This window comes from Oryza glaberrima, chromosome 5 (assembly GCF_000147395.1).
Source record: "Oryza glaberrima chromosome 5, OglaRS2, whole genome shotgun sequence".
Taxonomy (NCBI): Eukaryota; Viridiplantae; Streptophyta; class Magnoliopsida; order Poales; family Poaceae; genus Oryza; species Oryza glaberrima.
The window spans coordinates 7,374,263-7,386,091 of record NC_068330.1 but is presented as its reverse complement, the minus strand read 5'-3'; the positions used below and the strand labels follow the sequence as shown (position 1 = coordinate 7,386,091).

General features: G+C 41.7%; 2 protein-coding genes across 4 annotated transcripts; one reads left to right on the top strand and one right to left on the bottom strand.

The window, feature by feature from the left end:
• The first annotated feature begins 662 nt into the window (after positions 1-662).
• Positions 663-2,829, top strand: LOC127772742 (uncharacterized). Of its 3 annotated transcripts, XM_052298704.1 has the most exons (4): positions 663-982; positions 1,102-1,221; positions 1,660-1,728; positions 2,375-2,829. In XM_052298704.1, the coding sequence occupies exons 2-4, from the start codon at positions 1,177-1,179 to the stop codon at positions 2,531-2,533; spliced, it is 273 nt and encodes a 90-aa protein (XP_052154664.1). In that variant the 5' UTR covers positions 663-982; positions 1,102-1,176; the 3' UTR covers positions 2,534-2,829. The 3 variants fall into 3 exon arrangements, 1 of the variants encoding a protein (XP_052154664.1); XR_008017461.1 differs by lacking the exon at positions 2,375-2,829 and adding an exon at positions 1,967-2,367 and having other exon boundaries at positions 954-982; positions 1,102-1,728; XR_008017462.1 differs by lacking the exons at positions 663-982; positions 2,375-2,829 and having other exon boundaries at positions 1,107-1,221; positions 1,299-1,921.
• A 37-nt stretch (positions 2,830-2,866) lies between these two features.
• LOC127773467 (nucleosome assembly protein 1-like 4) lies at positions 2,867-10,253 on the bottom strand. Its single transcript, XM_052299532.1, has 11 exons — positions 10,116-10,253; positions 5,324-5,386; positions 5,137-5,232; positions 4,613-4,705; positions 4,372-4,426; positions 4,195-4,258; positions 3,827-4,040; positions 3,585-3,749; positions 3,451-3,494; positions 3,127-3,264; positions 2,867-3,043 (listed from the first exon to the last, which is right to left on the bottom strand). The coding sequence occupies exons 1-11, from the start codon at positions 10,251-10,253 to the stop codon at positions 2,977-2,979; spliced, it is 1,137 nt and encodes a 378-aa protein (XP_052155492.1). The 3' UTR covers positions 2,867-2,976.
• Positions 10,254-11,829: the final 1,576 nt, after the last annotated feature.

The following is an 11,829-nucleotide window of genomic DNA, read 5'->3' as shown; positions in this document are numbered from 1 at the left end:
TCAACCATCCGTTTTAAAATACACTACATGAATTTTCATGTATAAATCATTCCTCAATTCGCCGCTGTTTTGTTGAAAAGGACCTTTCTACAAACTTTCAAGAGATAGAGCCCATCGTTTTGTTTATACGTATGTTTATCCGTCTGATTTATTAGTAACAAAAAATAATTTATGGCTAAAACTTATATATATATATATATATATATATATATATATATATGTTCTTAGCGATTTAAAAACAAATATTATAAAATAAACTCTAAAATAATTTTTTAAATTTTAAATTTTGGCTTATAAGTATAAGTATGAGAAAAAATGAGGCTGCGACACTCATGCCAGCCATGCAGCAAGATGACAAAAAAATATTCTTGTCAAGAATTAAAGATGTGCCAACAAAATTCCTTGTCAAGAATTAAGATGTGCTTCGGAGGGGTAGGTGGATAGATCATCAATCAATCAATAACTCCCCTAACCGTACAGATTTTCTCTTTTTTTGAATTTTTTTCTGGCTACCTCGTTTTTTTTACACGTCGTTGTCTTGCGATTACGGCTCCTCGCGAGCGCGTCTGCGACCGGGAAAACGCGGTTTGCCGGTAATCTCACTGTTAATCTCGCCTTTGACTATGTCGTGTGCCTGTTTCTTCCACCGCTGGTGCCCGGTTTCACAGTGCATGCATGCCATGTGCAGAGGTTCGGCAAGTCCTACAGAGACGCCGACGAGCGCGCGTACTAACTGTCCGTGTTCAAGGCCAACCTCCACCGCGCGCGCCGCCACCAGCCGCTCGACCCCTCCGCAGTCCACGACGTCACCAAGTTCTCCGGCCTCACCCTGGCCGAGTTTCGCTGGACCTACCTGGATCTCCGCACGTCGTGCCGCGCCTTCCTGAAGGAGCTCGGCGGGTCGGCCCACGAGGCGGCCGTCCTCCCCACCGACGACTTCGCTTCGAGGGACCACGATGCCGTCAGCTCTGTCAAGAACCAGGTTCCCCCTCCTGGCTCCCACCGATTTTCCCCCCAAACCAAGAACTCCCCCTTTGACTCATGGACCGCTCTATTCCAAGATTTTATCTGCTGTCTTAGTGTTTCTCACTTTTTTTGTAGGGATCGTGCAGCTCGTGCTGGTCGTTCAGCGCATCCGGGGCGCTAGAGGGAGCGAGCTACCTAGCAACGGGCAAGATGGACATGCTCTCCGAGCAGCATATGGTCGATTGCGACCATGAGGTGAGGCTTTTGCTTCTCCCTCATGTGGTATAATACTTGAAAATAAGTAGCAAGATTTAACTCGAGATATCATTTAGGCTCACAGCTCACAGCTGGTTAAGCACAATTTTACTGAAGAAATTACAGTGTATTGGTTGGATTAGAAACATTTTAATTAGAAAAAAGAATAGGCATCAAATCCTTGAGGAATCAATGGTTATTGGGGCAATCTTGGGAGGTCGCTCTTATGAGCAGATTGAACGTTTGCGCATGTATGCGAGGTCGATAGGATTGTTGATGATATACTTGATGTGACCAAGTCTTCTGAGGAGCTTGGCAAGACAGCAGGGAAGGACTTGGCGAGTGACAAGACGACATACCCGAAATTACTTGGGCTGGAGAAATCACGGGGGTTTGCAGAAAAGTTGCTTTCTGATGCAAGGGAACAACTTTTTTCAGGATTTGATCAAGAGAAGGCAGCACCACTTCTACACCTGGCCAATTATATTGCCTATCGACAGAACTGAGGTGATGGTTACTCCATTGATTATTGTTGATTTGTAAGTTGTAACTTTGTAAGCTCATTAAGATTCAGATTTGAGGAATATCTGAATTATCTTGTGATACAATTGCACACATTATGTTATAAAGGAAGAAAATATTTTATCTTCAATGTTTTGATTGATTCTCATAGTTCATGTTCATACCTGTTTCAGTTTTTATCCTGCGCAATTGATTTTGTTTTATGTGATTGTATTTGTATCAGGTTCGTTTTACCATGAATGCCAGTGTAAGTTTTGATTCAGGGATGAGCTTGTCTTGGAAATTGTTCTGTTGAACATGTGTTTCAGTGATGTACTTCTGTTTACAGCAATTGGGATCAATGTTTTTCTAATAGCTATATATATGTATATTCTTGGTTCCAAGCATGCAGGAAACTTTCAGAGAAAGTGTTTAGTTACAGTGCCGTAGTAAATAAGTTGGTTATATAATTGATTCCTGTCTACGGGTGTGCATTCAGTCTTTTGGTTAATTAATTCGGTTTCTAGCAAAGTTTGGTTAGTCAAAACTTAGGAATGAATTGTTATTAGGAAAAGGCAAGACCGAATTCGGTTAATCCTGTCTATTGCTCAAAACCTTTCATAGTGAATGTAGCCCCTGCATATGGTTATAGGCTGTCAGCGCCGCTCCTCTCTCCCCACTGGCGGCCTTTGGGAATGGAGCGGGGAGAGGGTACAAGGTAGAGTGCCAGATGAGGAAACCACCGGAGTTCACAGTGACATTGGCTGCCGTTGCCACGCTGAAGCTTGCAGCGGTATTACAACTAAGGTAGCGGGACAGGGCACGGCACAGGAGGAGTGGAGCTGCTCGAGGAAGGAGGCGTCGCCAGCATGGTGGACTTGCTGGTGGAGGGCTATGCCAAACCGTTCATGGTCCGGTGGGTAAGGTGCCTCACTTTCTTTCCTGTGTTTGTGTGGTTGTGTGTGATCGGTGAAGCATGAAAATTTGGGACTTCTTTTTTTGGATTCCTTCATCTTGGCGTTGATTTGATGTTGTTGCTTTTGATATGCCTCTTACTAACCCTATGCAGATGTTAGCATGCGCCGCATCGCGTCGCGCTTGTATATGGCAACAATGGGAGAAAATAAAAAAGCACATAGAAAAGTTGGAAAATCAACTTTTAGTATTCTTTAAAATAAAATCAACTTTTAGTAGTTACATATCCTTCACTCCATCTGACTTCGGAGAACTAAGATAAAAAAAAAGACAGAAAAACTACTGCAGCTTGCACTCCGCAGGTCGCTCATCCTGCTGTCCAGCAACTCTGCCAGCCTTCCGTTCAAAATAGAGGGATAACAATAGAGATAAAAGCATCTGATGTTCTAATACCCCAGTAGAACAAACGACACTTGAATGCCTTATGCTTCTTCATCACTATATTCATCGTCGTCGTCATCCTCTTCTTCATCATCCACCCAAGAAGTCCCATAATCCTCATCTTGAACAGCCTCTCCAGTGAACCAAGAAACAGCGTGTGGTATAATCTTATCCCTGAGAGTAGATCTGGCAATATGGGCAAGCTAATTTATAACCAGATAATATATGCATGAAGTATGCTGTTCATAAATAATTTAAAGAATTGTGTTTCAGTATACATCATGCATAATAACACAATAGTAATCGCTTCTCCTTTCCAAAAATAAAAAAAATTCTAATCGGTTAAGAATGCAATGGAGCATAATAGCTTACGCGATGTCATAATCTCGTTCCATTTGGTTCTGCAATTCTTCAGCCTGTTAAGAAGCAACAACCAAAAAGGCCATAAGTTTGGGCATAATGTTTTAGGAATCAATGTATATAGAATAATTACTTGTTCAACTTACGGTATTTTCGTCAATTTTTGTGTCGTCATTTGGAACTTGAGGGGGGCTGAAGAAGTTAAAGAAGCTCTCACATTCTTCAATCTTTGTTATAGGTTTAGTGCTCTCTGAACTCTCCTTTGTTAGCACCTGTGTCAAACAATATCCTGGATGCCATTCGATTTTAGTCTAAAAAATAAAGCAGTCAGGGAATATTTCAAATAGGAAATGCAAGAGAGATTTTTTTTTCATCCTAACAAAAACACAAATTTGCAGGAACAAAATGATATATACCCAATTGCTTTCTCTAGGATGGGTTCATCATCTTCATCGATCATGTGGTATGTTTTAGTCCGCACTTGATTTTTAAAGGGATTTGTATCGAAGAAGAATTCGAACTTAAAACCCTTTGGATCATCAATTCTGCACCATTTGATGTCCTTAAGGTACTTCAGAGCTTCCTCATCACTCTCATGGATCCGTGGCAGTGGAAAAGGAAAAAAAATCATTAAAAAATCATCAGCACTAAGCAAATCGGCACACTTAACAAATAAATAAGCTCAAGTTCTAATGACAGCATAAACATTTATAACTTTGGAAAGTGGGAATTTACAAACTAGAAAAGCCTCTCACCTCCTCAGCAAGAATCTCATTGTTCTTCATTGCATTGATCCAGAAATATGGAACACCCTTTTCCTCTGCATGGAAGCATCGTAACAAGATTATAGAAAAAACTAAAAGGGTACCGAATCTATCAATAACCCCAGACATGCCCAGAACACCTATTGTATGAACAAGAATGATATATCACCTCTTTCTTCGGCCTCGCCCTTTACTTCAAGAACACCACTCACAATTTTAGAACGCTGGAAATTTGCAAGCACAAAAAATGTCACCAGAACAACACATCATATTGAAAACTCAGAAACATAATTCAAGATATGTTTCTTAGAGAAGAGTTGCATGTACACAAAACATGCAACTCTTTTTGAAAGGAAAGATAAGTGAGTAAGGCCAGATTGCGTTACATTGCAACAAAAAGTATGTGTTACCTTTGAGTACAATGGTCCATAAAGCTTCTGATATTTAGCTTCTAGAGCAGCTTTTTCCTCGAAGAACTTCGCTTCTAGTTCATCATGTTGGCTCTGAAACATTTAACATGTTTTAGAAACTTTTAAATATGTGGAATAAAGTTTGTAGCAAATATAACACAATCAACTAAATAACATTAAAAGGCTAAGGTAAAAAAATCTATTTACGAAATCAATGGATATCACTGGCATACGAGAGCATAGTTTGTAATTTCTTAAGAGTATAGAAGCAACTACAGATAATAAAGGATAAAACATCTAATCCAACCGTTTTATACTCACGAACATAACAATACTAAAATATGCATAAGGAAGCCTCTGGATCAGAGGGAATTAAACCATGCAAAAACTCGTAGTCAATCTCATGTTTCATTGATGATATTGTCACTATGTACACCACAATGGGTTTGCATAATAAACAGTAGGATGAACGAAAATATGCTGCGAATCGAAGCTCTCTCTAGTCTTAGCAATTTTGTCTTTACCTGAATCTCCATGAGCACATCAACGCGCTTCTTGACTGCGGGAGCCAGGCTCTCGAGCACGTCAACATGTTGCTCCACCAACGCCTGCAGCTTGTTCTGCACAAGCACATCACCGAATCAACAAAACATCATTGCACGATCGCTCCAATTGAAGTGATCATCACAGCGAGAGAGGAAGAGGTTATACCTTGAGTGTCTCCACGAGGTTAGCCTTGTCCTCCGATGAGAGCTCTGCATAAGAAACCCGCCACTGCAAACAATAAGCCATAAACCCCAATCACGGAATCACCCAAAAAAACAGCAAGGGTGTGACAAAAAGCGAAGTAGGGGAGAGGCGAGTGCTCACCGATCCTGTTCATGGCTGCTGCGGTAGGAGATGGCGGTGATGATGCTCTCCGGCGTGATGAGGCGGCAAGTTTTCGAGCGAGGAGAGTTTGGGCTTCGGATTAGGCGAGCAAGGCGGGGAGAGCGGAAGACCAAACAAACCTACTAGGATCAAACTCTTAAGTAGAATTAAAGCCTCGAAGCAAACCCTAAATTTTCTCTCCCAACAAGAATTAAAGTCTCGAAGCAAACCCTAACTTTTCTCTCCAAAAAGTCGATATGCTTCTAGCCTCAACCTCTCATCTATTCATACCAAAAATACTCCTACTCAAAATAGGAGTAGAGCTCCTATTTCTAATAGGACTCATCCCTCGATTTCCAAACCAAAATACAATTTCCAAAACCTGCAGCCGCACCGGCCACAGACAATCACACCGAGTCGGACTCGATCTCCTCATGCGTAGGCCTTCACCGCTCGCTGCTGCTTCCTGGGCCGGCCCACTCGGCATGCAGCCAACCAATGAGCCCCATCTACTGTGTAGACCAGCTGGGCTCCAAAACCAACCAATCAGATCAACACACATATGCATGCCATGCACCACACATACATGCATATGCTTCCTGGATAAGCCTGCCAATGGGCTGGATTGAAATGGGCCCAATGGATTAGTTTCAGCTTTGGGTGTAGTTTGGATGGATGGAAATGGATTGAGGAGTTTAATGGGCTGGACTGGTTAGGGTGGAGGTGGAAACGGTTTGGACTGGATTGGTTTTTGGTTTCTGATTTTTGGATCCAAATTGGATTCAGTCCATGGATTTCTTTGGATGCACTAGACAGTCCGGTACTCTCCAAACCTAGCGTCGTCAGTCGTCCACGGCTCCAGCCTCCACTCCTTCCGCCGCCACCGCTCCCTCCCCTTGCTTCGCCTCCTCCACCTCTTCGCCACCGTCCGCGAATCCGCTGCCAAGCCGTCGCCGGTCAGATTCCCTCCCCCACCACCATTTCTTTTCTTTTTCCCTGGTTTTTCTCGGTCTTTGATCTATCTTGGTTGTTTTGTTTGTGTTTTTTTTTGGGTCTCTTCCTGATCTTGGTGGTTGCGGGTGCAGGTGAAGAAAAAGAAGAGGAAGGTGTGTGTGCTGCCGGGCGCTGGCGAGGATGTCATGCTCCGGCGGTCCGGCCGCGTCGCCAATCTCCCTGAGAAGCCCAAGTGGAGAAGCCCAAGTACCACGACGTATGTGAACAGTGTGATTGGTGTGATAGTTTCTATAAGATTTTGTTTTTTTTTGTTGGTTTTACTGAGGAGTTAACTTGCTCAAAATTACAATCTTCGATGGGTTTATGTGCAGGAGTTCCAAGATTTCAAGAAAAAGATAAGGAGGTATAGTGAATGCAGGTTCCCTTCATCTCCCAATGCAAATTATTTAACATATCATTACAGATTGAGTCCTGATATGATTTTGAGATGCAAATTAATTCTATGGTCAATGGAATTTTAGTGTGCAATTTTTAGATTGTAGCACGTGTACAATGTGTGAAAAAAATAATTATAGACCATGTTCTTTCAACTATCTTGATTTTAGATTTCTTCCTCTATGCAGGCAATTGAACAAACTCAATAATAAATATGTCCATACAAATGTCAGAGAGTTCAGGTACTAATAGTCCAAATAATAATCAATCTTCAAGAACACGTAAGAGAGCTAAAGTATGGGAACACTTTCAGCAAGAGGTTGTAATGATAGATGGTGTCCCCAAGACTCAATGCAAATATTGTAGCTTAAGATTGACAGCCACCAAAAAGTCAGGAACAAGTCACCTTATTAATCACATAGCCGAATCATGTCCAGCTATTGATGGTGATGCTAGAATCAACTTCCTTGCAACAATTAAGAAACAGACTGGGGAAGGTTTCGTGTTTGATCCTAAGAGAAGCCGGGAGCTAATGGTCAGATTCTTCATTCATGCATAGGTGCCATTCAAGAAAATTGAGGATCCTTATTTTTTGGAGTGGGTGGAGTCCATGCAGCCAACTTTCAAAGTTGTGGGGCGTCAAACACTTCGTGATGATGCCTTTAACTTGTATGAGCGAATGAGGGAAGACTTGCGCTGAATTACATAATCTTGATTCGCACGTATGTCTAACATCCAATATGTGGACTTCAATTCAAAATATAGGCTACATGGTTGTCACAGCACACTATATTGATAGAGAGTTTAACATTAAGAAGAAAATTATAAGCTTTAAGGAATTGAAGTATCCCCACACGGGATTCGCCATTGAAGAAGCTATAATGAGTTGCTTGACATATTGGGGCATTAGAAGCAAACTGTTTACTATAACTTTAGATAATGCTAGTAATAACAATTTTGCATGTCAAGAGTTGATAAAGAATCACAAGAATGCATTGATGTTTGAGGGTCAGCATTTGCATGTTAGATGTTGTGCCCATATCCTAAATATTTTGGTTCAGGATGGTATGAAGATAATTAAACCTACAATACACAAGCTACGTGAGTTGTTGAAGCATTTAGATTCTTCAGTATCAAGAATGCAAGATTTCAATTCTATGGCAAACTCGAAAAATCTTCCTTCGAAGTTGAGTTTTTCTTTTGATACACCGACTAGATGGAATTCCACCTATAAAATGATTGTAGAAGGATTAATGTACAGATCTGTCCTGGATAGCTATGCAAATCAACATGGTGAAGTTGCACCGACTGAACAAGAATGGCAGAAAGTTGAATCAATTTGTGCTTTTCTTAAAGCTTTTGAAGAAGCCACATTATCGGTGTCAGCAGATAGGAAACCAACAGCACATAGGTTCTTGCCCTTGGTGCTACAAATTCGTCATGCATTGAATGACCCTGATTGGCAGACTAGTGATATTTTAAAGGTATTGGCTGCAGCTATGCTCTCAAAGTTTGTCAAATTTTGGGACAGTGGGTTTAACTCTGCACTTGTCATTGCCACAATGTTAGATCCAAGAAGAAAAGGAGATTATTTGAATTTCTTTTATGAGAAAACATCTAACAGTGTGACAGAGATTGTCGAAAAAGTGGGTTCTGCTGAAGATTGGTTGAAGGATTATTATGAAAAATACGAAGGGTTTGTAAGAAGAAATGATATTCACATGCTTTCACATTCTCGTGAAGGCAGCAGCAGTGTTGGATCACCTGTTCTTGAGAAAAGAAAACTCGAGGAAGAGTTTGCTTTATACAAGTCTTGAAGGAGGACTGCACAGCAAACGAAATCAGAATTTGCCATATATTTAGAAGAAGATGTTGAGGAGGATAGTGAGAGTTTCGATGTTTTGGACTGGTGGAAGAGACATGCTCAAAAATTCCCGGTATTGTCATCTATGGCCAGAGATTTCCTAGCAATACCCCTCAGCACTGTATCTTCCGAATCAGCATTCAGTTGTGGGGGCAGGATACTTGGTGACACACGAAGTTCGTTAACACCTGAAATGCTTGAAGCTCTCATTTGTGCGAAAGATTGGTTAATTAAAGCCAACGATCCTTTGATCAATATTCCAGGTGCTGAAGGTATAATAGTGATAAATGATTCCTCCATAAATGTTCTGTGTATTTCAATCATGAAGTAGTGATCATATATCATTTACAGGTGGAAATTTGTCCTGATTTATTCAGGTGGTGAAGTGAAGAAGATGGAAAGGTGACTTTCCATATACATATATGCAACTTTAAATTCAACTTTTCCTTTGGCGTATTGGAAATTTGGAATGGAATACTTCTCTTGAACCTGCATTTTTCCAAATTTGAGTTTACCACTTTGTTGCCTATTTTGTTTGTATATAAAATGTTACTATTCATTATTTACCAATTGATTCAATTTGGCACATTGTTTTGATAACACTGCAAAGGTCACATTATTTAAAATGTTATTGTAATTTTGTATATTTGCTTTCTTAAGCAACGAAGTCACAATTTTCTAGTTATTCCTAGATATAAATTTCTGATGACATCTACTTCTTTCAGGTTACTGTCATCTGCAAGAATGTGTGGCTGAGAATTGGAAGGGTTTTTGGTTTTGGTTATCTTAGAAGGCAATCTAAAGATTGAGACATGAAGAAATTGTTGGTGTTCAGTTATACATGGTTCCGAGGCTTGTAATGCTTGATAGCATTTTTTGTTGGAGATTTTCTCTTGAGCCTGTTGCTCTAGTAGAATCTCTAGTGATAATTGTAATATTTAGTTGCCAAAACTTGTTGGATGGCACTACTTAAAGCATCAAAAGTTCTAAGTATGCTAGCAGCGTTGATTGATTATTTTTGCATCTTGCTTATGTTATTTGTAAGTATGCTAGTAGCTGTATGCAGTGTGAGTGTTCGCCGACTGCTCTGCTCTGCTCTGCTTCCTGCCATGGATTGGGTATGGATTGGAAAATGGATTCCACCCGTGGATTGTGTTGAATTTGGACTGAGCAACTTTGTGGGTTGGGTTGGGTGGGGTTAGCTCAAGGAATTCTTGGTCTGGATTGGAGTGACAATTTTGCTATAGTCACTTTGGGTTGGGTTGGATTCGGGGTGGATGCCAACCCATTGGCAGGCTTATTTCTGGACCATGTCGACAAGCACCTGCAGTACACATGTACAACACATACGTGCATACTGTATACTACACACTACAGTACCTCAAGTACTGTAGCAACCATATGCTTCACTCCAATTCTTCTTCCAATTTTCTTCGCAAACGCCGACGCCTGCACACACATCTCGTGAAGCCCATTGCGAAGATCTCTTCCACACGGTGCCCATCCACCATGTGCCATCTCGTATCCAACTTTGTCACCCGGTATCCTTTACTATCTGGATCTCAACTTCTCCCTGAGTCTAGTCCCGATCCCCATCGTTGATCAAAGTTGATCTCCAAGAATCTTGACTCTAGTCACCTTCTCACACGGTATTCCGACCGCACTAAACCCCCGCTCCTCCCTAACCATAGTTATGGTCCTCATCATTGATCAAGGCTGACCTCAAGTCACCTGCACACAATCAGACAAAACAACCGTTCCTGAGCATAGATATCACAACATGACCCCAATTAGTCACATACACTCACACGAACATCCACACATCTTTTCAAACCAATTCATTAATTAAATCATTTGCAAAGCCAATTTATTCATCACAAATATTAATTACGACGATAAAGGGTGGGGGAAGTGACAGAGCGGATGGCCCAGATTTCGCGGGAGGGAGATGTGGCCGAATAGGATGCGGGTTCGCGCTCGTGTGGAGTTTGGACTTGCCCCGCCGGTCGCCGCGAGTTCGATTCAGACTTCAGGGCCGTGATCGGCTCCTCTGCTCTCCTTGCTCTGTTTTTTTTCTTTTTTTCGCTGGAGTGGGCCAGTTTCTTCCAAAATTCAGCGAGGCTGTTGCTCGCAAAGGCAAAGGAGTTGGCATGGCAGCCGGTCTGGTATCATATCCGCGTGTCTCCCTCCCATTGCGTGCTTTTTTCATGTGTCGCGTTAGGTTAGGTGGGAGCAGGAGGAGTTATTAGCTTTATGATTGGTCTAGCTCATTATTTGTTGGGCGATCCACACACACGTGACAAAGTCGTAAAGCAACCATGTCACCTTACGAACTCTCACGATGACCGGCCGGCAATTTTCACCGCGCCATGTGGTCGTGAATTTGTGAACATGGTGCAGCAACCGCCTTCGTTTTGCGTACGATTGACAGATTAACAGAACGGCGATGGCAATGGATAAATAAAAACCCTAATAAGAACAAGGAGTCCACCGTTTGCAGGATGCCACCAACTTAGATTTAGGATCACCAAAAAAAACAGAGGACATCATAACATGTAGCACATTTGTGTCGTAGGTAACATGTGTTTTCTTCCAAGTTCAATACAAAGTGTGATTTATTCCATGATAATCATGAGAATGAATCATTTCAGTGAGTTCTTGGTTCGTTCCATAATTCATCACAGGATTCAGTGCAAATGTTCTTTAAAACAGTCAGCACACTAGATCCTTCATGTAGTATACAGCAAATACGAACCATCCAATCAAGAGAGAAGAGAAGGCTGCCATCCCTATTAGTAAAGAATGAACGAACAACAGGCATTTTATCCACCCATTGGCCATGCAACCAAACAAGAGCAGCCACATTCAACACATTCCACTTCACGGAGCCATTGTAGGCAAGCCGATTCAAGCAGTTTGCCACAAATGAGTAGCAATTGCAGGTGAACAGATTATAGAACTTGTGCTCGAAACTTCTCATGCCCAGTTGCAGAGCGTCGTCCCAGGAAACGCCGTTCCTCCTTCTGCATGCGTGCACGACCGCTCACTATATACATGTGTCGCGAGATTAACAGGAAAGCAACACTAGCACGAT

What these genes read in the sequence shown, in the direction of transcription:
- LOC127772742 (XM_052298704.1), top strand. Translation starts at nt 1,177, where the DNA reads ATGGACATGCTCTCCGAGCAGCATATGGTCGATTGCGACCATGAG. An exon ending in TGGTCGATTGCGACCATGAG is followed by an intron (nt 1,222 to 1,659) that starts GTGAGGCTTTTG and finishes AACTTTTTTCAG; the next exon opens with GATTTGATCAAGAGAAGGCA. An exon ending in TGCCTATCGACAGAACTGAG is followed by an intron (nt 1,729 to 2,374) that starts GTGATGGTTACT and finishes ATATGGTTATAG; the next exon opens with GCTGTCAGCGCCGCTCCTCT.
- LOC127773467 (XM_052299532.1), bottom strand. Translation starts at nt 10,253, where the DNA reads ATGGCACATGGTGGATGGGCACCGTGTGGAAGAGATCTTCGCAATGGG. An exon ending in CATTTTGTTCCTGCAAATTT is followed by an intron (nt 3,750 to 3,826) that starts GTGTTTTTGTTA and finishes TTTATTTTTTAG; the next exon opens with ACTAAAATCGAATGGCATCC. An exon ending in GAACGAGATTATGACATCGC is followed by an intron (nt 3,265 to 3,450) that starts GTAAGCTATTAT and finishes CCATATTGCCAG; the next exon opens with ATCTACTCTCAGGGATAAGA.